General features: G+C 40.1%; 1 protein-coding gene across 2 annotated transcripts in view; it reads right to left on the bottom strand.

The window, feature by feature from the left end:
• The window catches only part of NR1H4 (nuclear receptor subfamily 1 group H member 4), a 48375-nt gene that overhangs the window by 9742 nt on the left and 12219 nt on the right, over positions 1–26414 (bottom strand). Inside the window, exons 3-7 of one of the 2 annotated variants that reach the window (XM_065937545.1) lie at positions 11015–11167; positions 8740–8873; positions 6635–6733; positions 6211–6310; positions 1137–1283 (exon numbers count right to left, since the gene is read on the bottom strand). In XM_065937545.1, coding sequence (XP_065793617.1) covers positions 1137–1283; positions 6211–6310; positions 6635–6733; positions 8740–8873; positions 11015–11167 — 633 coding nt within the window. The remainder of the gene's footprint in view (positions 1–1136; positions 1284–6210; positions 6311–6634; positions 6734–8739; positions 8874–11014; positions 11168–26414) is intronic. The other variant, XM_065937555.1, reaches the window with a different exon arrangement.

Genomic DNA, 26414 nt, shown 5'->3' with positions numbered 1-26414 from the left:
AGCATTCACTGCATTTTCAGCTGCACAAATATTATCTTGCAGCAATATCAAGGTATTTTTCAGTCCCATACATGGATGTTCTCTCATTTCTCCACATCTTTGTGGAGAGTTTCTATATTACTTCTATATTATTACCTGCAATTTCTATATTATTATATGGTAAAGGCTATATCTCTTGGAGTGCCTTTTTCAGACTTTTGTGGCTTGACAAGTTCCTAACCATCCTCCATGATTCAACTGATTATATGCGTTTACTGACTCACCAGGAAGATTTGGCAGAAGGGAGGCACATCTTTAGGCTTCTACTTCATTTTACATACATATTGCTTATAGTCTCTCTTACACTCCTTTGGAATCACTTGCTTGTACACTGTACTTCTCCACTAGTCTGTGAGTGCCCCAAGGACAAAGACCATACATTCTCATTTCCATACCCTCCCCATCACAGGATTCCTCCACAGTAAGTTAAACTGTGTTATTCATTCATTGTTTCATTTTATCTGAGAGGCAGTGAAGTATGGTGGTTAGGACATGTGGCTTCTGAAGTCAGGCTTCCTGTCTAAAAAATTATTTAACCACTCACTGTCTTAGTTTTTTCACCTATAAAATGGGAAGAATAATAGTACTTAAAGGATTTTTGTGAGGCTTGAGGAACCAATATATAAAGTATTTAGAACAGTGCTTGAAACCCAATAAGTGATGTATAAATGTTGCTATTGGTATTATTTCTTATTTGACTTTGAACTGAGATAGATTAATAGCTTGATACATAGTCATTCATAGCTGAAGCTTCTGAATAAATGGATCTTTTTCTAGACTGAATAATCTCCACTCCTTTATGTTATTTTAAAAATCAGACTAATTTTCCAGTATTTAAAAAAATTTCTCCTTTGGTCCTTCATCTTAATGCAGTGAAAAGAGTATTTTTGGTATTTTGCTATTACAACAAGAATTTTGGAACCAAGTCACTAAATTTGCATCTATTTAAATTGTATCTTTTCTTTTTTGTGTCATTTTCCATGCTAGTCACAATGGGCATAAATTGCATTAAGACAGGCAAGAGGCCTGCCTTCATGGCATATTCAAATTCTTACTTGCAGGAACAAATGCTTTTTACGATTAACCAAATTACTTACCACTCTTTCGAATTCTTTCTTCCAGTAGGTCAGTATGTCCAGCTGGAAGTTTCTTACTGAAAATCTCAGCTGAACGGAGGAACATAGCTTCAACTGCAGACCCTTTTAGCAAAGCAATCTGATCTTCATGGTCCAATGTCTGAAATCCTGAATGAAGATGATAATCAAATCAGTATCAAAAAGTTGAATGTTATATAATAATATTTCCTCATCCCCACTGATAGAACATTTCCATAAAGTGACTTTGTAATTGTTTTAAGACTGAGTAGCCAAATCGAGTTAATAAGTAACTATTGTACTCCCCAAATAGAAGCTGACTTTTATGTTCATTGAGTGGGATTCATTCAATGAGTTAGGCAAAAAAGGATATCAAGTCTATACCAAATATATATACTTGTATACTATAGAAGATACAGGCTGATTCAGACGAAATACTGGAGACAAAGCATATTGTCTTTGAACCATTATTTTAGTCATGTCAGAAAGGGTCAGAGAAGGTTAACTCTGTAGAATGGAAGTATCCACAAGCCAGAAAACATTTTACATGTGCTCAGAGGTTTAAATGAATATTTGACCAACTCATGAGTCTTTAATCTATGTGAAGAAGGGGCCAAAAACACAGTTAGGGCCATGTTGAGGTGTCTGGTCTGAGCTCAGCACTGCGCATGCAGGGTAGGGAAAATAAGAGAAATACGGGAAAGAACTGATGACCTGAAGAAATAGAATGCTGCCCGGAAAATCCAAAGTCCTTATGCAGCCCTCCAGGCCACAGTCCCCAGCAGCCTCTTTGACCTCACTTTCTCCTTCATCACCTCCTCTTCAGTCATTGTGCTCCAGCCACACAGACTCCTGGCTCTGCTGTGAGCCCACAAGTCTGCTTTTGCTCCAGGGTGTTTGCTCTCCACTATAACCACGCCTCACTCCCTCACTGTAGGCAGGTCTCTGCTTCAAGGTGACCCTACCTAAAATAGTACTTCCCAGCACTCACTAGTCCCTACCTTCTTTATTTTCATTCATAGAACTTAACACTGTCTGACATGATACTATAGGATTACTGACTTATTTGTTAATTGTCTCCCATTCTCCTATAGTATAAACTTTGAAGACAGAAACTTTGCCTGTTTCATTCATTTTTGTTCCAAGTGCCTGACATATAACTTGTATCCAAGAATTATTTGTTAAATAATTTTATAATGACTAAATGAATGAATGGGAAACAAACACAAACTCGTGTGCATATATGTATTAATACACAGACACACATGGACACATGAACACAGACAGAAATAAATTAATGCCATCAGAGTCTAAATGCCCTGGAAAAGCATTAAAGAGCAACAGAATTCAGAGAAGAAAGTAATGTCAAGAATTAAAAGTCACTACATTGATGACAGGCATTCAAAAATACTTGCTCAATGAATAAATGAATGAATTGAAGAACTGAAAACATAGCAAGAGTCCATTAATGGCGATTACCTAAATAAATTATGATAAATCAGTATAAAATATGATGACAGTATGGAGGACAGTATAAAATAGGTCTATAAAATCAGGTTGCCTGGAATAAAATTCTGTCTCCAACACTTGCTATCTTTGTGGTATTAGGAAACAATCTTAGTGCCTTACTTTCCTCATCTCCAACATGGGGATTACAAAAGTGCCTGCCCCTTAGGACTGGCAGAAGTATTAATGAGGCAATTGCATTAAATGCTTAGTACAGTGTTTGACATACAGTAAGTACTTAAATAATGTTAACTATTATTATTACAATAGAATATTATACAGTTCTTAAGATCATGAGGCTGATTTACACATATGGACATGGGAAAATCATAGATGCTTTAAAAAATACTCTCAAAGAAATATATATTGTATGATTTCATTAAACATTAAAAAACCTATGTATGTGTATGTTGAGATAAAAATACGTGAAAGAAATTAAACCAGACTTCTACTAATGGTGGCCTAGAATAAAGATAATACAGGTGGGTAAAGAGGGGACTTTCTAACCCTAACTTTCTGCTCCATATATTTCTGCATTGTTTGAGTCAGTTGATTGAATTACTTAAAATGGATGCCAATTTATTCAGAGTTTTTCCATCTAAAACTTTAAAAATGGGGTGAAAGATTCCTTCTTTGCCTGCCTGCCGAGACTCCCTTCTGAGATGGCCCAGATCTATGAGGTATGATTTTAAGGAGGTTTGGAAAGGTCTCTGGTAGGAATTTTTTTTTATCAAAGTCCATTAATCTTTTAAATTCATCCCCCCATTGATAAGCAAACATTTAAGCCCTTTCCCATAATTTGTATTTTTCCCAAGTATAAAATCAGATTGTGAGAGTACAGAATAAGTTTTTCAAACTATATTCCCTGTCTACCTCCTACCCAAGATTCTGAACCACGCTTTTAGAAGCTATGCCCCTTTGTTTCTCTTCCTAAAATACAACCCAGAAACTTAAATCAGTCCTGAAGTCTCATTTTCATCTCAGTGTCACAAATGCCTGATCAAGGCGAGTCTCAGAACATCTCTAAGTAGCAGCTCTGCTGTAACCATCTCTTCTCCTATTGGTAATGAATAACCTTCCCTTGTTCTAAGAATCGGTAATGAATAACCTTCCCTTGTTCTAGGAATCTGAGTCTTTTCTGCCTCTTTTTTTTTAAAAAGTCACTACCTTAAAGACCCTAAGAGCTCTCTGAGGGCCGGAGCCTTGGGGAGTCTCCAGCACCCTGGACAGTGCCTGGCACAGGTTATGCTCAGCATGCGGAACGACTCGCTGCGTCTTTCACAAAACACCCTTTCATACTGGCATTGTATCACTGTTATTATTATACATAATACTGTTGTCATTTCTAAAGTTATTGTTAATCAACGTTCTTAGTTTCTCAGGATTTTCTTGCCTTTAATTTTCTGCTGTATTTGAATTTTTTTCCTTCTACTTTACTCATAAAACATGCATTAGTTATGTAAACATGCCTTAACTGTTTCTCTCCCTCAGGAACTATGTTAGGCACTGGAAATGAAGAGGTGTAAAAGATTCTTGCCACTGCTTTCAGATAAGCTACCTTCTTGAATAAGATTCTTTCTTTGATTCAGTTATTTCTTGGTTCAATACCAACTGATCATTTGAGCTGAAAAACCTTTTCCCATAAACAACCAAGCGCATCATATTCTCATGATGTTCTACCCCCCACACACAGTTTCCACTCATGTACAATCTTGGTTTTGATCAAGATTGCTTTAGCTAAATTAGCATACAACAAATTAAGTTTCTCTTTCACTGTTAATAAAGGAATGAGATATATTAATGTTTCAATGATAACAAGAACTTTCTCCCCATATTTTATGACTTTTACATAAGCTTATGTCTATCCATGACACATTTAATAAAATAATAGCACAATGCTGGCAAAAGAAAGAAAATTAAATGTCTAATTAAAATCCTACATCAGAAGTTACCTTCTATAACAATATTACAGTTGTGCTACTATACAAGGTATATACTCTACTAGACCATGGGTTTCTAATGTACTAACATATTTTAAAAACACTGAAACAACTTAAACCTATTGACTTAGCATTGATAATGTGGCTGGAAAATGGGGGGTGGGGAGGGGCGTAACTTTGGGAGATAAGAATCTTGAATTCCAGTTTCTGCACTGGCACCATCTAAATGGGGCTTCCAAGGTGGCTCAGTGATAAAGAATCTGCCTGCCAATGCAGGAGACTCAGGAGACGCAGGTTCAATCCCTGGGTCGGGAAGATCAGCTGGAGAAGGGAATGGCAATCCACTTCTTGCCTGGCAAATCCCATGAACTGTGGAGCCTGGTGGGCTACAGTCCATGGGGTCACAAAGAGTCAGACACAATTGAGCATGCACACACAATCTAAATGACTATGGATAAGTCCCTCTCCCTCATCCCCCACATACAATTGTTCATCAAGCCCTATCAATTTTTGAGCCTCTCTTCATTTCCTCTTCTCTTTCACTGCTATTGCTTTATTTCAAGCCCTTTACCTAGATTGGTGCAGTAGGCATACTAACTGATTCTGACTACCTGCCATGCTTCCCTTTTCAAATCCATCTTATACAAACCCAATGAAGTCATATCTCTGTAACATAAATTTCATCGTGTTCTACTTCAAAAATAAATAAATAAAGCCACCAAAACTCCTTACCATCCAGGGGATAAGAATTAAATCCTTTGGTTATGTCCTCATCACCCTGGTACCAGTCTGCCTCATGTCAAACCAAGGAGCCCACCATAGATACACTGAATCTTCTCTCCCATCTCTAATGATCCTATTCTTGTTCATGCTTCATTACATTTTCACAAGCGATCTCTCAACTTGGAATGCCCCTTCTTTCATATCACCAGGAAAACTCCCTTTTTTGTTTTATACCCAAATCAACTAAGATTCTTTCTGAAGCCTCCTGGTCTTTCTCAGATACAATTAGGAACCACTTTCTCTCTGCTCAAACAGGGCTTTGTATACGTTAAAATTTTTTTTTAGCCTTTAGTCACTCTACTTGAAGGTAATTGTTAGGTACTTAGTATAGTGAAAGGGAATGTCTTAGTTGCTCAGTCGTGTCTGACTCTTTGCGACCCCATGGACTATAGCCCACCAGGCTCCTCTATCCATGGAATTCTCTAGGCAAGAAAACTGGAGTGGGTAGCCATTCCCTTCTCCAGGGAATCTTCCCAACCCAGGGATCAAACCTGGGTCTCCCAACTTGCAAGCAGATTCTTTACCATCTGAGACAGCAGTTGAGACACAGAGTCAGACATGACTGAGCAACTTTCACTTAGAGTAGATATCAAAAATGCTTATTGGATGAATAAATGGATGAACAACAATTCTGCAAAGTTTCAATTTTTAATCTATCGTTTGGTAAATTATTATAAATGATTTGTTGATGAATGGAACATGATCTGGCTCTAATATTTCATGTCTGTAGTAGACACATGAATTTAGAGCAGATGTGAGATGACTTCCATTCGACGATAAACAGACACCTGCCTTTCAATGTCACAAGAATATTCTACAGTATAGTAGAGAAGTATGTGCAAAGATACCTGGAAGTTTTTTTGTGAATTCTACGAGAATCTGTACATGACTGGTAGCCATTTCAGTTAAAATGAGAAAATTTTCTTCCGCACTGAATTCTTCTTTTAACTAAATTTTAAGAGAAAAAAAACAAACAAACAATAAGTAGATCAGAGAAATCAACATAAAATTATTAGACTACAGAATAATATTTAGATAATAAAATTTAAGACCCAACTCATATTTTCAGATCTTTGGAGAACAAATGCTATTACGAATCTAAATATGAGACTTACTCTTTGTTTAATGTAGCAAAAAGTTTAAAGTATAACTTTAATTCTAAGCCCTAATCATTTTAAAGTAACATATTCATATATAAATTTGACCTCCAAGGTCGTCAAAGCTCCAGAAAATATTAACTTCAAACACATAATTCTCAGATATTGTACATACAATTTTATTTGTTATTTCCTGAGGCATCCTCTGCTTGCTATATGAATCCATAATATAATGAAGAAGATTCTGTTGATCTGGGGTGAGTTCAGTTTTCTCCTACACTGGCAAAAAAATAAAAGGTGTTAGGGAAGGTGGTTATAAGGCATGTTTCCCATATATGCATTCGTCTAGAGTAAACCACTAGCAGAAACTGTTGAGAAAAGCCCTAATTATGGCAGAAACACTGCATGCACTCTGTTATAATGTGTACTTGCTTTCTCTGGGCCATTGGGCAAGCTATATCACATTTCACTAAATTTGTCCCAAGTAGCTAATTTTCCTGTCTACAAAACAGGGATAGCAAAATATTCCTTTCATGTATTTCTTATGAAGAAATAATAATCTGCATATGAAGCCTATCAAGACAATGCACAAAATTACTGAAAATTCAAAGTTTAATCATAACTAAGAACAGCTTCCCACATATAAAATGGAGACTCCAGGTAAGTGTAGTTATGTGGAACAGGGGTCAACTAACTGTAGCCCATGGACCAAATCCACCTGGTTTTATAAATGTGTTTCAACAGAACTACACTCGCTTTTCAGTGTCTTGTCTACACTGCTTTTGTACTACCATGGAGGAGCTGAATGGTTCTCAGAGAGACTGTGTGGCCAAGGCCTAAGATATCTGGTCCTTTATAGAAATGTTACCAACCCCTGAAGTAGTGAGTCATCATTCTGGACAAGTCAGAGCCCAAATACCTCTTTCCCTCTGATTAGCACCTTTTGTGAGATGAGAATAATTATGTCAACTTGTTGCTTCCTTTACCAACGTTTTGACAAAGCATTATGGCAAAGCAATACAGCCGACCCTTGAACAACACAGAGTTTGAATTATGTGGGTCCACTTATGCATGACTTTCTTTTGTTAAACATGTTCTGCTGCACTACAGAATCTGTGGTTGGATTTTGAATTCATGGATGCAGAACTGAGGTTACTGTAGGGCTAGCATGTGAAATGACATGTGGATTTTCAACTGCCTGAGAGTGGGTGCCCCTAGTCACCCTCATGTTGTTTAAGGGTCATCTGTACTTTTAACATAAAATTATTTTTTCTGAAATGAATACAACAGAACATAGTTGCAAAACTAAACATGGATGACATTTTCATCAGTGGTATAACAATGAGAAAGATATGACTTGACTGATCATGGATTACTGGTTTTTCAACTAATGAAAAGTTAAAATTTTCCCAAAAGTCCTCTACACCATCATCATATGTTTGGCCAAGCATCTAAGATGCTGTTCCTCTGTTTTGTCCAAGTAGCTGAAAGGATTTCTTGATTAATTTGTGACCTCAGTGGGAATGGCCTTTCTCTATTGATCCACAGATGTGTATTCACCCCGTCTTACCCCTTGAGAAGGACTAATCCACAAGCCTCTATTGAATCCACATCCTTTCTAGTCTGAGCCTCCCTTCTCAATGACAAGGAAAAAATGTCATCAAAATGTGGTTTTAAAAAATCCTCTTTATATCCCAAGCCATTCCCACTGGCGAACTCAGGGAAGCAGGAGAGGAATGGGGTCAAGGAGATGGGACTCTTGTACTTATTTTACTTTACCCGTGTTTACGTGGGCTTCCCTGGTGGCTCAGATGGTCAGGAGTCTGCCTGAAAAGCAGGAGACCCAGGTCTAACCTCTGGGTTGGGAAGATCCCCTGGAGAAGGGAATGGCTCTTTGCTATCTTTTGCATTTTTACATGGAAACATATATTACTCTTCTGATTAAAAAGCAAAGAAGAGGGACTTCCCTGGTGGGCCAGGGAAGACTAAGACTCTGTGCCCCCAACACAGGAGTCCCGGGTTCAACTCCTGGTAAGGGAACTAAATCCCATGTGGCGCAACTCAAGATCTTGTTTGCCGCAACTAAGACTTGGCGCAGCCAAATAAATATATAAGTATTTAAAATACATAAATAAAAAGCAAAGAAGATATCCAGTTGATGCACACTTGAAATGAAATCCTGGCTGTGGCCGTGGCCCTCGTCTGAAAACCCCCGCCCGTGTCACGACATCCTGGAAGCTTGCGGCTGCTGGTTCTGACCACACCGTGGCCCGTCATTACCCTGCAGGACTTGGTCGTCGAGGTCACCTGTCGCAGGTCACGACTTTCACTGTCTTCATGGACAGCCTGATCTGCGTGCTGCTTCACATTTTTTCTCAGTCGTTTAGATTTGCACTGAATTTCAGTTAACAAGCCTGAAAAAATAAGCAGAGAGTCTTCACCATCCAAGGAAAGTCCCATTGTTTGTGGTCACAAGGCGGCTGAGCTGTAGTCGGCGCTAAAGGTCTCCTTTGCCATCTGGCACTGAGCTGATTCTAGCCCTGCTGACACTCTAAGACTTGATCTTGAGCAAGAAATGTATCTCCTCTGAGTCTCAGTTTTTTCCTTAATAAAATGGAAATGATATTTACCCTATAGAGTTTTTTGTGGATTAAATACAACTAGGTCACTTTTTAAAAAGAGTAAACAAAGAATCTGTAATAACAAAGCATTGTACAAATGTAAGGTAGTCAAAAAAAGAAGGTGGATGACACTCACTCTTCCTGGCCTAAGGGGGCCTCAAAAGCTCATGTTTCAAAGCATAGTATTAATATTACTTTTCATTGATGTTTATATAATGTACTATAAGAAATATATTCAATTTCACATTAAACACAGAAGTAAATGTGTTGGGTAAAATGATGTCAACATCCTTTAGGGAAAATTTTTAAAGTCTCGTTAATTTTCAGAATTGTATAAATTATTGAGAATATAGTTATAGATGAAAATAACTCCAGGGGACTTTGAAGTTTTTTTTGAATAATCATGGGGCTTCCCTGGTGGCTCAAAAGTTAAAGAATCTGCCTACAATGCAGGAGACCTGGGTTTGATTCCAGGGTAGTGAAGATCCACTGGAGAAGGTACTAGCTACCCACTCCAATATTCTTGCCTGGAGAATTCCATGGACAGAGGATCCTGGGAGGCTACAGTCCACGGGGTCACAGAGTAGGACATGACTGAGCAACTAACACTTTCACACTTTGAATAATCATACAATATCATCATGAATTTTCACTTAAACGGAACAATCTAAAATAGTAGAGAACAATCTCCCATGTTCCCATTTAACTTCCTCATTCTCTCAATGTTAATGAAACAAATCTCCAAGAATTTCTTTGTCTGGGGCATGTATTTTATAGGATCATACAAAAGTTCCTGTATCTGTTGCTGGATGAGTCTGTGTTTTCATAAATAATATTATAGACTCTTGTAGGTAGGATCATGAAGAATGTCCTCAGGACTTAGCTGGAACAGGTTCATATTTAAGTGATGAGGAACATGAACTCCCTCGGATCGAAGTGAGTGTTTCCACTGTAAGATTGGATTCCAGCCGCAGCCCCTGCCACAGTCTCCTGTTTCATACATGCTAAGAAGAGATTGTGATCGGCCACTATAAAACTTTCATCCATCCAGAGCTGGATTATTTACACTGCCCTATTTTCTTCCCCTTCCTGCACGCATTATTTCTTTGGGTCCATCCCAGTTGCCTGTGGTTGGAGAACAATAGAACTGGAGTCACCTTCCAAAGGCTTTTATTTCATGTGGCATTCCCTCTCTGAATGTTACCATCTCCTTGGTGACGTTTGTTTGTCTATTTGTGTTTTGAGAAGGAAGAGGACGTATCTCAGAATCTGAGGGGTCTGCAGAATTTTCAGAATAAAAATTAATATGTTACATACTAGCGTGCATTCCAAATTCTGATGAAGATTACGGTTTCTCACAAAGCCAGCAGTTAATACAGTGTCTCTTTATCTGATCGAAAGACCAAATTATATTAAAATTCGGAGTAGTTAATTTCCTGTGTAAACCTATACAAATTGGTTCAAAGTTGCACAAAGAGAAGGAGTCTTAATAAAACGACTTGGTTTAAAACTCTATCTAGACAATTCAGAGGCAGTTATACCTTATAAAACATTCTTAATTTTCCCCACAGCTGTGGATTTTTATGCTAATTAAACAATAAGTAAGCAGGATATTAAATCATATTTGGAGGAAACTTTTAGACTTTTTTCTTTGTAGCTAATTAAAACATGCTATTTTGGCTGTATGTTAAAGCCACTTCATTTCACATATAATTCATCACAAGAATGGACACCAAATACAGCTGTTTCTTTCAGGTGTATGAAGTGCTCTGCAGCTGACAGTTTGGACAATTTCAGTGGTTCATTATTCTTTTCAAGAACTTAGATGGCTTACTAAGTCCCTTCCTCAATTTATGACCTACCATTCTATGAATTACCTGACATCTGCCTCCTTAAGAGATTTTTGGTGGAATTTAATTGCTTGATGCAAATACCTGTATACATACATTCAGCCAACATTCCCATTTCTTTGCATTTCCTTAGTCGACACTCTTGGCACTTCCTTCGCATGTACATGTCCATCACGCAGTTGCCCCCGTTTTTACACTTGTACACGGCGTTTTTGGTAATGCTTCTCCTGAAGAAACCTGGAGAAGAAACACAGAAAGGAGTAAGAGGCTCCGAACAACACACTCGGCTTAAGAGATGGCAGAGCACCTTCTCATGAACCCCTGCAGGGCACCCAGGCCATCCCCGACCATACCTGTGACAAATGTCCTTTCAGTTGCCCTGCATGGTCCAGATTGGCTGCTATTTTAATTATTTATCTCTCAAAAATAAAGGCATGCTTGAATGATAGCCTCTCTTAGAAAAACTCTTGGTTTTAAAAGATTGATTACTTTCATTAGTGTATCTTTACTGAGAGACAATTAACCACTAATGAGCTCTAGGTGCTAGTGGTAAAGAGTTGAATAACTCATCCCTGTGCTCTTACAGTTTACGGGTTGGTTGAGAACAAAGAGATGCAAACAACCAAATCAGTGAAACTCCGTGTTCCTGGGCTGTGCTGGGGCAAAGAGGCTGGCTGAATGGTCAGTTCTGGATGCAGAGGTCAGACTCAGAAGCGAGAAATGAGCTGTCTTAAAAAACAAGAGACTGTTAACCAGGCAGACAGGGAGAGGTCACATTTAAGGTTTCATTTCAGTACTTGATATACCCAACTTGGTATAATAATAAACATGCAAACCTTGCTTTAAAAATAAGCATCTCCCTGAAGAGGATGTAGCCATAGTCACTGCTGCTTCAGTTCAGTTGTCTGGAGTAGGGCAAGGGATTAACTGACTCACTCTCTGCTTCTCCTGTTCCTCGTCCACCCATGGACCTGGATGACCCTAGCTCCTGACTCTTCGGTGGTGAATCAAGAGAGAATTGTGGGAGGCAGGGGAGGAAGTGACAGGGAAGTGCTTACTTGCCTGGTGTTGTCAGAAGCTGGTTTCTACCTAGCAAGTTTCTGAAGTTGACTCTTTCTCCCATGGGTTGGATTATTTTGAGAACTCCCCCCTTCTCCCATGCAGTTCCTTGATGAGGCAAATATGTCTCTCTTCTAGCCCATGGCTTGTGTCTTCCTCTGCTTCTAGGAATTTGGCAATCCACCTCCATTTTCTTTCTTCTGAGGTCCCTCCATGTGGTGCTCTTAGCATGGAGTTAATCCCATGCCGTTTTCTCCAACGAACTCAGAGAAAGTTTCTCCCACCTATCCATGAGCAGTCAGCTGCCTGCCCTCTTGACCTTTCAACTTCTCAGGTGAAAGTCAGACATCAGTCTCTGGTGTCCCTCAGCTGCAGAGAATATTTGTCAGTCTCCTCAAGTGATCCTACTGACAACCCTTCCATTGGGCGCAGGGCAACAGGGCCTCCTTAGTGTACAGACCTTATCTGGGGAATAGGGATGTCTTTTCCTAATTCTCATAAAAGCCCCATACTTCTCCCACTGGGGTTGAGTGTCTGAGTGTCTCCTGTGGAGGTATGTGTCAGCAGTGGCATGCCACTAGGCAGGGACTCTGGGTGCATGAGACCTGGGTGTGGCATAAGCCCTCCTGGAGGAGGTCACCATTAACCCCATCACAGAGCCACCAAAACTTACACAGGGCTGGGGAAACAGACTCTTCGAGGGCACAAATAGAACCTTGTGTGCACCAGGGCCCAGGAGAAAGGAGCAGTGACCCCCCAAGAGACTGACCCAGGCTTGCCCATGAGTGTCCCAGAGGCTCTGGCAGAGGCGTGGGTCAGTGGTGGCCTGCGGCAGCGGTGCAAGCACTGAGTGGAGCAGTGCATGCACGGGAACTTGTGAAGGAGGGCGCCATTATCTCCATTCAGTTCAGTTCAGTTGCTGACTCACGTCCGACTCTTTGCAACCCCATTGGCTGCAGCATGCCAGGCTTCCCTGTCCATCACCAACCCCCAGAGCTTACTCAAACTCATGTTCATTGCGTTGGTGATGCCATCTACCGTCTCATCCTCTGTCGTCCCCTTCTCCTCCCACCTTCAATCTTTCCCAGTATCAGGGTTTTTTCAAATGAGTTAGTTCTTCACATCAGGTGGCCAAAGGATTGGAGTTTCAGCTACAACATCAGTCCTTCCAATGAATATTCAGGACAGATTTCCCCTAGGATGGACTGGTTGGATCTCCTTGCAGTCCAAGGGACTCTCAAGAGTATTATCCAATATCACAGTTCAACAGCATCAATTCTTTGATGCTCAGCTTTCTTTACAGTCCAACTCTCACATCCATACATGACTACTCGGAAAACCATAGCTTTGACTAGACGGACCTTTGTTGGCAAAGCAGTGTCTTTGCTTTTTAATATACTGTCTAGGTTGGTCATAACTTTTCTTTCAAGGAGTAAGAGTCTTTTAATTTCATGGTTGCAGTCACCATCTGCAGTAACTTTGGAGCCCAAAACATAAAGTCTTCAACTGTTTCCACTGTTTCCCCATCTACTTGCCATGAAGTGATGGGACTGGATGCCATGACCTTAGTTTTCTGAATGTTGAGCTTTAAGCCAACTTTTTCATTCTCCTCTTTCACCTTCATCAAGAGTCTCTTTAGTTCTTCTTCACTTTCTGCCATAAGGGTGGTATCATCCGCATATCTGAGGTTACTGATATTTCACCCAGCAATCTTGATTCCAGCCTGTGTTTCATCCAGCCCAGCATTTCTCATGATGTACTCTGCATATAAGTTAAATAAGCAGGGTGCAAACACACAGCCTTGACATACTCCTTTTCCTATTTGGAACCAGTCTGTTGTTCTGTGTCCAATTCTAACTGTTACGTCCTGACCTGCATACAGATTTCTCAAGAGGCAGGTCAGGTGGTCTGGTATTCCCATCTCTTTCAGAATAGGAATTTTCCACAGTTTGTGTTGATCCACACTGTCAAAGGCTTTGGCATAGTCAATAAAGCAGAAATAGACATTTTTCTGGAACTCTTGCTTTTTTGATGATCCAACAGATGTTGGAAATATGATCTCCGGTTCCTCTACCTTTTCTAAATCTGACCTGAACATCTGGAAGTTCACAGTTCACATATTGTTAAAGCCTGGCTTGGAGAATTTTGAGCATTACTTTACTAGCATGTGAGATGAGTGCAATTATACAGTAGTTTGAGCATTCTTTGCAATTGCCTGTCTTTGGGATTGGAATGAAAACACCTTTTCCTGTCCTGTGCCCACTGCCGTGTTTTCCAAATTTCCTGGCATATTGAGTGCAGCACTTTCACAGCATCATCTTTCAGGATTTGAAATAGTTCAACTGGAATTCCATCACCTCCACTAGCTTTGTTCGTAGTGATACTTCCTAAAGCTCACTTGACTTCACATTCTAGGATGTCTGACTCTAGGTGAGTGATCACACCATCGTGATTATCTGGGTCATAAAGATTTTTTGTATAGTTCTTTTTTTTTTTTTTTTGGTATAGTTCTTCTGTGTATTGTTGCCATCTCTTCTTAATATCTTCTGCTTCTGTTAGGTCCAATCCATTTCTGTCCTTTATTGTGCCCATCTTTGCATGAAAAGTTCCTTTGGTATCTCTAATTTTCTTGAAGAGATCTCTGGTCTTTCTCATTCTACTGTTTTCCTCTATTTCTTTGCATTTATCACTGAGGAAAGCTTTCTTATCTCTCCTTGCTATTCTTTGGAACTCTGCATTCAAATGGGTGTATCTTTCCTTTTCTCCTTTGCCTTTAACTTCTCTTCTTTTCACAGCTATTTGTAAGACTTGCCCAGACAGCCATTTTGTGTTTTTGCATTTCTTTTTCTTGGGGATGGTCTTGATCCCTGTCTCCTGTAAAATGTCATGAACCTTCGTCCATAGTTCATTAGGCACTTTGATTATCAGATCTAATCCCTTAAATCTATTTCTCACTTCCACTATATAACTGTGAGGGATTTGATTTAGGTCATACCTGAATGGTCTAGCCGTTTTCCCTACTTTTTTCAATTTAAGTCTGAATTTGGCAATAAGGAGTTCATGAACTGATTCTAGTTCAGCACCTAACCGAACTGGGGAGTTCATCTTTCAGTGCACTATCTTTTTGCCTTTTCATACTGTTTTGGGGGTTCTCAAGGCAAGAATACTGAAGTGGTTTGTCATTCCCTCCTCCAGTGGACTACGTTTTATCAGAACTCTCCACCATGACACATCCATCTTGGGTGGCCCTACACTGCATGGCTCATAGTTTCATTGAGTTAGACAAGGCTGTGGTCCATGTGATTAGACTGGTTAGTATTCTGTGATTGTGATTTTCAGTCTCTCTGCCCTCTGATGGAGAAGGATAAGAGTTTGGCCTTTGAAGGATAGTTTGGCCGCAGGTCAAACAACAGAGGAGGAACACAGCCCTCCCATCTATAGAAAATTGATTTAAAAATTTACTGAGCATGGCCCCAGCCACCAAAACAAGACCCAGTTTCCCCCTCAGTCAGTCTTTCCCATCAAGAAGCTTCCATAAGCCTCTTATCCTTATCCATCAGAGGGCAGACAGAATGAAAACCTCAATCACAGAAAACTAATCAAACTGATCACATGGACCACAGCCTTGTCTAACTCAATGAAACTATGAGCCATGCCTTATAGGGCCACCCAGGATGGATGAGTTGAGGTGGAGAGTTCTGGCAAAATGTGGTCTACTGGAGAAAGAAATGGCAAACCAGTTCAGTATTCTTGCCTTGAGAACCCCATGAACTGTATGAAGAGGCAAAAGGATAGGACACTGAAAGATGAACTCCCCAGGTTGGTAGGTGCCCAATATGCTACTGGAGAACAGTGGGGAAATAATTTGAGAAAGAATGAAGAGACGGACTCAAAGCAAAAACACCCAGTTGTGAATGTGACTGGTGATGGAAGTAAAGTCTGATGCTGTAAAGAACAGTATTGCATAGGGACCTGGAATGTTAGGTCCGTGAATCAAGGTAAATTGGAAGTGGCCAAACAGGAGATGGCAAGAGTGAACGTCAACATTTTAGGAATCAGTGAACTAAAATGGACTGGGATGGGTGAATTTAACTAAGATGACCATTATATCTACTACTGTGGGCAAGAATCCCTTAGAAGAAATGGAGTAGCCCTCATAGTCAACAAAGAGTCTGAAATGCAGTACTTGGATGCAGGCTCAAAAATGACAGAATGATCTCTATTCATTTCCAATGCAAACCTTTCCATATTACAGTAATCCAAGTCTATGCTCTGACCAGTAATGCTGAAGAAGCTGAAATTGAATGGTTCTATAAAGACCTACAAGACCTTCTAGAACTAACACCCAATAAAGAGGTCCTTTTCATTGTAGGTGACTGGATTGCAAAGTAAGGAGTCAAGAGATACCTGGAATAACAGGCAAATTTGGCCTTGGAGTACAAAATGAAGCTGGGAAAAAGACTAACAGAGTTTTGCCAAGAGAACGCACTGGTCACAGCAAACACCCTCTTCCAACAACACAAGAGAAGACTCTACACATGGACGTCACCAGATGGTCAATACTGAAATCAGATTGATTATATTCTTTGCAGCCAAAGATGGAGAAGCACTATACAGTCAGCAAAAACAAGACCAGGAACTGACTGGCTCAAATCATGAACTCCATATTGCAAAATTCAGACTTAAATTGAAGAAAGTAGGAAAACCACTAGACCATTCAGGTATGACTTAAATCAAATCTCTTATGATTATACAGTGGAAGTGACAAGTAGATTCAAGGGATTAGATCTGATAGACAGAATGCCTGAAGAACTATGGATGGAGGTTTGAGACATCATACAGGAGGCAGTGATCAAAACCAACCCCAAGAAAAAGAAATGCAAAAACACAAAATGGTTGTCTGAGGAGGTCTTACAAATAGCTGTGAAAAGAACAGAAGTTAAAGGCAAAGGAGAAAAGGAGAGATATTCCCATTTGAATGCAGAGTTTCAAAGAACAGCAAGGAGAGATAAGAAAGCCTTCCCCAGCAATCAATGCAAAGAAATAGAGGGAAACAATAGAATGGGAAAGACTAGAGATCTCTTCAAGAAAATTAAGAGATACCAAGGGAACATTTCATGCAAAGATGGACACAATAAAGGACAGAAATGGTATGGACCTAACAAGAGCAGAAGATATTAAGAAGAAGTGGCAACAATACACAGAAGAACTATACAAAAAAGATCTTAATAACTCAGATAATCATGATGGTGTGATTACTCACCTAGAGCCAGACATTCTGAAATGAGAAGTCAAGTCTTCCTAAGTCAAGGGCCCTAGGAAGCGTCACTACGAACAAAGCTAGTGGAGGTGATGGAATTCCAGTTGAACTATTTCAAATCCTAAAAGATGATGCTGTGAAAGTGCTGCACTCAATATGCCAGCAAATTTGGAAAACGCAGCAGTGGTCACAGGACAGGAAAAGGTCAGGTTCCATTCCAATCCCAAAGAAAGACAATGCCAAGGATGTTCAAACTAGCACACAATTGCACTCATCTCACACACTAGCAAAGTAATGCTCAAAGTTCTCTAAGCCAGACTTCAACAGTACATGAACAGTGAAATTCCAGATGTTCAAGCTGGATTTAGAAAAGGCAGAGGAACCAGAGATCATATTGCCAACATCCACTGGATCATCAAAAAAGCAACAGAGCTCCAGAAAATCATCTACTTTGCTTTATTGACTATGCCAAAGCCTTAGACTGTGTGGATCACAATAAACTGGAAAATTCTGAAAGAGATGGGAATACTAGACCACCTGATTTGCCTCCTGAGAAATCTATATGTAGGTCAAGAAGCAACAGTTAGAACCGGACATGGAACAACAGACAGGCTCCAAATCAAGAAAGGAGTACGTCAAGGCTGCATATTGTCACCCTGATTTGTTTAACTTATATGCAGAGTACATCATGAGAAACGCTGGGCTGTATGACGCACAAGGTGGAATCAAGTTTGCCAGGAGAAATACCAATAACGTCAGATATGCAGATGACACCACCCTTATGGAAGAAAGTGAAGAAGACCTAAAGAGCCTCTTGATGAAAGTGAAAGAGGAGAGTGAAAAATTGGGCTTAAAACTCAACATTCAGAACACTAAGATCATGGCATCCGGTCCCATCACTTCATGGCAAATAGATGGGGAAACAGTGGAGACAGTGAGAGACTAGTTTTTTTGGGCTCCAAAATCACTGCAGATGGTAACTGCAGCCATGTAATTAAAAGACGTTTGCTCCTTAGAAGAAAAGCTGTGACCAACTTAGACAGCATATTGAAATGCAGGATATTACTTTGCCAACAAAGGTCCATCTAGTCAAAGCTATGGTTTTTCCAGTGGTCATGTATGGATGTGAGAGTTGGACTATAAAGAAAGCTGAGCACTGAAGAATTGATGCTTTTGAACTGTGGTGTTAGAGAAGAATCTTGAGAGTCCCTTGGGCTGCAAGGATATCTGACCAGTACACCCTAAAGGAAATCCGTCCTGAATATTCATTGGAAGGACTGATGTTGAAGCTGAAACTCCAATACTTTGGCCACCTGATGCGAAAAACTGACCCTGATGCTGGGAAAGATTGAAGGCAGGAAGAGAAGGGGACAACAGAGGGTGAGATGGTGGATGGCATCACCGACTCGATGGACATGAGTTTGAATAAGCTCCGGGAGTTGGTGATGGACATGGAAGCCTGGTGGTGTGCTGCAGTCCATTGGGTTGCAAAGAGTCAGACATGAGTGAGCAACTGAATTGAACTGAACTGAACTTCCAGTGGTGGCCTTCAGGGGCAGACAGCTGCACCCCACCCATTTGCAATGGGGATGTGGGATTACCAGCACACTAGTGACATTTCCTAAGCCTTTAAAGCTCCCTCTGTAATTTCCTCCTCACTTCAAACCTTCAAAGTGGGCACGATATTTAATAGTCTTTAACTACCCACCACAAGATGGGCTTGCTTAAAATTATAGCATCTATTGTCTTCATGCCTCTGTCAAAACTAAGACAGCTGTGTCCTTCCTATTTGGAATAATAGCTGACATTTATCAAACACCCACTGGCATTTGTTCTAACCACTTCACCTGTATTATTTATTTAGTCTTTATATCAATTTTATTATGAAGACAATATTATGTGTCCCCATATTACAGATGAAGAAAAAAGGTACATAGAGGTTAAGTACTTTGGTCATGAGCACATTGTTAATAGATAGACTAGAAAGTTCAAATCCAGGCAGTCATGCACCAAACCCCATACTCTTAACCACGAGGCTATAATTGCCCCTCTCACATCACAAGAGAATCACTCAATATTAATCCCCTACTATCTGCAAGTTTCATCAAAGAATGCAAGAGCTATACCAAGATGAAGAAAACATTCCTGTCCTCAGAGCTTCCAACTGAGTGGCAAGACAAAGAAGTAAAATCACAGCATAATGCAATGGAGAGTATTAGGAGAGCTAATTAAGTAATAAATTATTGTGATGTAGATGAAAAAGTGATCATTCCATGGCCATTCTAAATTCTTGTGAAGGATATGCCACATTAAAGGGGAGACAGCAGTTCCATCATAGACTTAGAGACTTGCACATTTGTTATTACAATTTCCAAGCAGAAGGCAATAAAAATTGTTCTAGTAAGATAAGTATATGACACTTTCCCATCACTGAGAAATCTAGAGTCTTGAAGAAAAGGCATTATAGGGTCTGGGAATGAAAGTAAGTGAAAGTTAAGTTGCTCAGTTGTTTCCAACTCTTTGTGACCCCGTGGATTGTAGCCTACCAGGCTCCTCCGTCTGTGGAACCCTGATTAATTCTAAGTAGGGGAGGTCACTTGGAATTATTCAGGGCTACTCTGAGTCCATATGATATCTTTTCCTCAAGACACTAGACTTGTCCTGGGTTCGATCCCTGCGGGGTTTGGGGAGATCCCCTGGAGGAGGGCATGGCAACCCACTCCAGTGTTCTTTCCTGGAGAATCCCCATGGACAGAGGAGCCTGGCGGGCTACTGTCCACTGGGTCACAAAGAGTCGGTCATGACTGAGCGACTAAGCACGCGGGAGTCACAGAACTCACGATGGAGTTAGAATTTGAGCTGGACATCAGAGAATAAGTAGAATTTTGAAACATGGACTTTGAAGGAGGAAGGAAAGACTGGGAAATGAGCAAAGGCATGGAGTTATGGAAATTTCAAAGGAGGGTTGATAATCCATCTTGATGGGAGGGTAGAGTGTGGGGAGAATTAGTGGGAACTGGATGAGGGCATGTGGTGGGACAGAATATGGTTAAATGACCTTGAACTCCAAGTAAAGAAGCTAAAATGCCTTTAAAGGGTTTTGGCAGGGGAGGATCTAACCTAATCTGTATGTTGGGAAGATGCTTTGGAGCAAGATCAAGGTGGGACCGGGAGCCTGGAGACAAGAGGCTGTTGTGGCCAGAGGGTGATGGATGCCCGACTTAGAGGCAGGGAATACAGGGAGGGAGCGACAGGCACACTCAGGCCTGGGTAACTAACTCAGTATGAAAACAGGCTGAAGAAAAGGTTAGCGACGTCAAGGTCAAGCAAGTCATAAATGTGCTTGTAAATTTCTCAGCTCATGTAACTCTCAGTAGGAAAGATACTACCATTTTCCTAAATGTCAAGTCTAACCACATGAAGTCTAAAAAAAGACTGTGCTTCAGATCAATGTTGATATTGGGAGTGCAAATACCAGATCATGCATTTCAAAAGAAACTATAGACAAAAAAAAAAAAAAAAAGATTTTTTTTTTCCTGGTACTAAATGACTGAACTCAATGACCACTTAAGCCTACCTGAGGTAATATTTCCACTAATTTTCAGCCCTTCCCAAGGATGATTCCCTCTAAAATCATGATCAACACTGATAGTTCAATAATTAACAGAAATAAAATTCCTTATTCCAAGATGAGTCAAAGGAACAGTGCTAGGACAATTCTGCAGCGTTTTTCTTGTTTGTTTGTTTTTATTCTGTTAATACTGCATTAGTACTGAGAAGGAAATCATTATCATCTCAATAACTGAGTTAACTAGCTTTCACTCTGAGGTGGTAACACAATACTATCATTATATCACTTAAATAAGGCTACATATACAGTATTTATACTTATGCAAATCCATCCATGCACATACCTCTATCTAGTGCATATTCAAGAATGCCCATATCAAAAAAGTCATTTGAAAATGAATAGAAAGAAAATTCTCTGAGGAACAGAGGCTCTCTGGTAATCAAAGATAAGTAGGCAGGGCTGGCATTGCCATCTGAGGAGTATGTTGCACTAGGAGGGTTCCTGGGGGGGCAGGTGAATAGCTATGGCAAAACGGATCCCTCAATTATGCAGAACACTGGACATCCTGCTTTTTTGTTTGGGGCTTCCCTGAGCATCTGTCTGCAATGCAGGAGATCTGGGCTCCATCCCTAGTTGGGAAGATCCCTTGGATAAGGGAATGGCAACCCACTCAAGTATTCTTGCCTGGAGAATTCTGTGGACAGACCATGGGGTTGCAAAGAGTCAGACATGACTGAGTGACTAACACTCACTTATATATGACTTATTTTGTATCAGACACTTTAAAACACTTTGTATATGGTGTTTCACTTAACATTCATAACAACCCTATGAAGTAGACTTATTCTTATCTCCGTATTACAGATAAGGGGACTGAGTTATACAGAAATTAAGTAATTTGCTCAAGGTCCCATAGATAGTGAATAGTAGAGCTCAGATTTGAACCCTGATAGGCTCAGTTCCAAACTCTACGCACGTAACCACTATATCATGCTTTCCTTCTGGTAAGATTGCATTCCTAAAAATTATCTTTTGACATTAATCTCCTGAAATCCTTAATTCCTGTGAAATGCTCCACAGTTTCATCCCATCCCCAAAACTTTTTCACGGACATTCCCCTGGTGGTGCAGTGGCTAACACTCCCCACTCCTAATGCAGGGGACCTGGATTTGATCCCTGGTCAGGGAGCTAGCTCCCACATGCTGCAACTAAGAGTTTGCACGCCACAGCTAAAGATCCTGCATGCTGCAACTAAGACCCAGCAGAGCTAAATAAATAAAAAGATAGATATTTAAAGCAAAAAAAAAACAAAAACAGAACTTCTTCAGAAATATCCTATTCTCCCTCTCCCACCTCAGCTGTCTCTTCCACATCTGCTCACTGGTAGAAAGCTGCAACAGAGCAGAAACTAGAGAGAATTGCTGCCAATACTAGTCTAGGTAAACTTGATCTCCATCACATACTTTCTTAGACTTCAGGATCTCAATTCTTCTCTTTGAGTTGCTTGCTGAAAATTTTAGAACTCAACAACAGACTCCCAATCACCTGGCAGGTGACTGTTTTAGATCACTGTTTTTGAAAAAGCAAACTCTCAAACTCTTGAATTACAGTTGATGAAAACTAATCTTAACTATTTAGTCCTCGCTAATGGCTTCCATGGTAAAGAATCCGCCTGCCACCTGGGCTGGGAAGATCCCCTGGAGAAGGAAATGGCAACCCACTCCAGTATTCTTGCATGGGAAATCCCATGGACAGAGGAGCTTGGTGGGCTACAGTCCATGGAGTGGCAAGAGAGTCAGACACGACTTAGTGACTAAATAACAACAATGTTATTTTAAGCCCCCCACCCCCTTTATCTCTTAGGGAGACACAAAAATATGTTGACCTGGTTTTTCAACACTTACTTTTATCACTACCATTTCTCTTTTTAATTAATTAATAAACCTACTTATTGGCTCACTGGGTCTTCATTGCTGCAAGCAGGGGCTATAGTTGTGGTGCACAGACTTCTCCTTGCCATGGCTTCTCCTGTTGCAGAGTATGGGCTGCAGAGCATGTGGGCTTTCAGTAACCGCCCTACATAAGCTCAGTAGTTGTGGCACATGGGCTTAGTTGCCCAGCTGTATGTGGAATCTTCCTTGACCATGGATCAAACTCGTGTCCCCAGCACTGGCAGGCAGATTCTTAACCACCAGGGAAGTCCACTACAATTTGTAATAATCTTTTTACCTTAAATAAATTTAAAAAGATCTGACTTTGAATTATCTTTGGAAGTTGTCTAATGTTACTCTAAAGTAGACAAATCTGCAGACAACTAAGTAGTCACAGGGCATTCATCATACTTCTATACTCCCTCTGGGGAAAAAAAATACCATGAAATAAGAGAAAAATTCAATAAAATATCATAGTCTATAAAAATGTTTGAATACAACTTCATCAGTGTATCAAAAATGTTTACGAACCTCAGAAAGACAGAAATCAGAGTAAATTTATGAAGAAACATGGCCCAAGACTGGTGCAGAAGAGTTCAGGAGTAGTAGCAATGGAGAAGTTCCAAGTTCAGATACAAGTAGATGCAGAGAGGGCCCTGAAGCATTGATGAGGAGCACTGGGTTAAGCCAGGGGTTGGCTAACTACAGCTTAAAGGATCAGTTTAGCTTCCTGACTATTTCTGTATGGCCCACAAACCTGAGAATGACTTTTACACATTTTAATGGTTGAAAGAAATCAAAAGAGGAGTATTTGTAGTATGTAAAAATTACATGACATTTAAATGTCAGCATCCATAAATAAAGTTTTATTGGAACAAAGCCATAATCATTCGTTTACATATCTACTTCTGCACTACAATGGCAGACTCAAAGAGCTGTTACAGAGACCTTGATGCCTGTAAAGCCTAAAACACTACCTTTCTGCCTCCTTACATACAGAAAATGTTTGCCAGCCCCCATGCTTAGCCAGGGATAGCAGCAGTACTCGCATGCAGTCTCAAGCAACGCATCCGGGTCAGTGAGGGAGGCAAGGAGGAACAGGGAATCCTTATGCTCAGACGACAAGGACCAGAACATTCCATCTAACAGCAAATCTTGTCCTCCTTCCTGACAGGGAAAAGCAGGCTACAGAAACACAAAGAGCATCCTTAGAGAAGTGGACAAGGAATCTCCTTGTCTACTCAGTGAGATTACTCTTGTTTCTAGTCATTTGGGAATTGTCTTTGCATAATTAAGTGCTTCATCTCTCTTGAGTCAATCAAGAGAGACAGAAGACATAAATTATTATTATCAGAAAAAGAGAGGGCCATCCTAATAGTTTTATGTAGCCTCAATGTGCCAGGAAGAAGCACACAACCATCTTAATAGTTTTATTTATTCCTGAAGACACATCTGGAGTGGGGTCCTCCATCCTGCAGGCAATCCTGTCATGTCCCTAGCCAGCATCCTCTCCTCTCCTAGACTTTGTTACAAACTTTCCTTTTCAATCTCTCAACACCAGTCCATACTGCTGACTCTCAGCTAATGACTGAGCTTCTTATTTAACTGACAAAATTAAACTTTTCAGAAGAGAATTTCCATGTGTACCACCACGAAATCCATCAATCTGTCTGTATTTGTACTACATAATCTGCCTTCCTTCCTTTTACTAAAGATGGACTGGTCCTCTTCTAAACCAAACCCACCCTAAAACAAAACCCTCCCTTAGCCCCCATCCTTCTATTCATTGCCCTGCTTCTCTGCTCCTCTTTGTGACAAAACTTCTTTAACAAGTAGTCCACATTGGCTGTCTCCACTTGATCTCCTCCGTTTTCTCTTAAACCCATGTCAATTAGACTTTACCCCACCACAACTGAAAAGGATCCTCCACTTGATTCAGTTCTCACTGCTCATCCTGACTCAACCACCTTCAGTGTTTGATACAAATATGTGCTTCCTCTCTCTTGAGTAAATCAAGATAGAGAGAAGACATAAATTACTACTATCAGGGGAAAAAAAAGAGGGCTATTACTGCTAATCCCATGGATATTAAGAACATAATAAAGAAATATTACCTTAAAAATTACATGCACCTTCTCTATATCTCTAATCCTGTGTTTGTAAGGAGGGAAGATAGTTCTGTGAAAATAGAGACTATCCAAATGACCAAAAAACAAAATGCAAAACACACACAGAAAAAACGAAACCACAAGTGGTTATCAGTGTTTGCCTCTGGAAAGCAGGAGTTGAGGTGGAAATGGTTGGGCAGGAGCTTTTCTACCATTTGACTTTTGAAAAACGTGTGCTCATTGCTTTGATAAAATGTCTCAGTGCCTAAAGGGATTGAAAGCAAAAACCACTGACACTCACCCCTACTGGGTATCTTTGGGAGAATGAGAGTAAATATAATGTCACTCTGCAGGAGTTTGCCTAGCAGGTCTTTAACAGACATTTAAACTCTCAGGTAGGCAAATTTCCAGGCGTTGGAGGCTTGTACTGCTCCCTTTAGTCACTACTTTCATATTTACATACTGCTTATATATTTAAATGTTTTTTCATGTTTAAATCTAATTTTTATTGTCTTCAGTTTCTCTTATATCACTGCTCTATACTTATTAAAAATATCACTTTTTATCCATTGGAAATCACCCTTCTATCATTTCATTTTTCTGCATATTCTTTTAGACACTGTTTTATCACTTCTGTAATTTTAACCTTTTTTGTTTGTTTTACTGATTTCTCCCTTTTATTTATTTTAGCTCAGCTGTGTGAACTGTTTTCCTACTTTGCTTCAAATGGTGACACTGAGTGGAAGAAGTTTGTTTTGTCACCATTGCATTTCCTAGGCTTAGAATACGGAGAAGGAGATGGCACCCGCTCCAGGACTCTTGCCTGGAAAATCCCACGGACGGAGAAACCTGGGAGGCTATAGTCCATGTGGTCGCAAAGAGTTGGACACAACTGAGTGACTTTACGTACTTTACTTATGCTTAGAATAATGCCTGGAGTATAGCCGGCATTTAACAATATTTACTGAAAAAAAACTGAATTAATTCAAACTCCCAGCAGCTAGAGGCTTAATTAGTTAACTAATACGAAGAGAGAACTAAGATCATGGCATCTGGTCCCATCACTTCATGGCAAATTGATGGGGAAAAAGTGGAAGCAGTGACAGATTTATTTTCTTGGGCTCCAAAATCACTGCAGGCAGTGACTGCAGCTTTGAAATTAAAAGATGCTTGCTTCTTGGAAGGAAGCTATGACAAATCTAGACAGCATATTAAAAATCAAAGCAAAGACATCATTTTGCTGATAAAGGTCCATCTAGTCAAAGCTGTGGTTTTTCTAGTAGTCATATACAGATATGAGAGTTGGACCATAAAGAAGGCTGAGTACTGAAGAAATGATACCTTCGAATTATGATGCTGTGTCAGGAAGCATTTAACAGTAAGATTCCTCTGTGCTGTTTCCTGTCTCTCTTGAGCCCCCTGTTCCTTATCAGTCCCTGTCAGGGGCAAGAGGAACACGCAAGCCTCTCCCAGGATGCAGATCAAAGAGATGGGATGCTTGCCTAGGATTTCCTTCATTATCTTTTCCATTTGGTGAAAGGGGTTATTTACGACC

The sequence above is a fragment of the Muntiacus reevesi genome, chromosome 1 (genome assembly GCF_963930625.1).
Source record: "Muntiacus reevesi chromosome 1, mMunRee1.1, whole genome shotgun sequence".
Taxonomy (NCBI): domain Eukaryota; kingdom Metazoa; phylum Chordata; class Mammalia; order Artiodactyla; family Cervidae; genus Muntiacus; species Muntiacus reevesi.
Note: the sequence above shows the minus strand (reverse complement) of the source record. Positions and strands in the feature narration are given on the sequence as shown.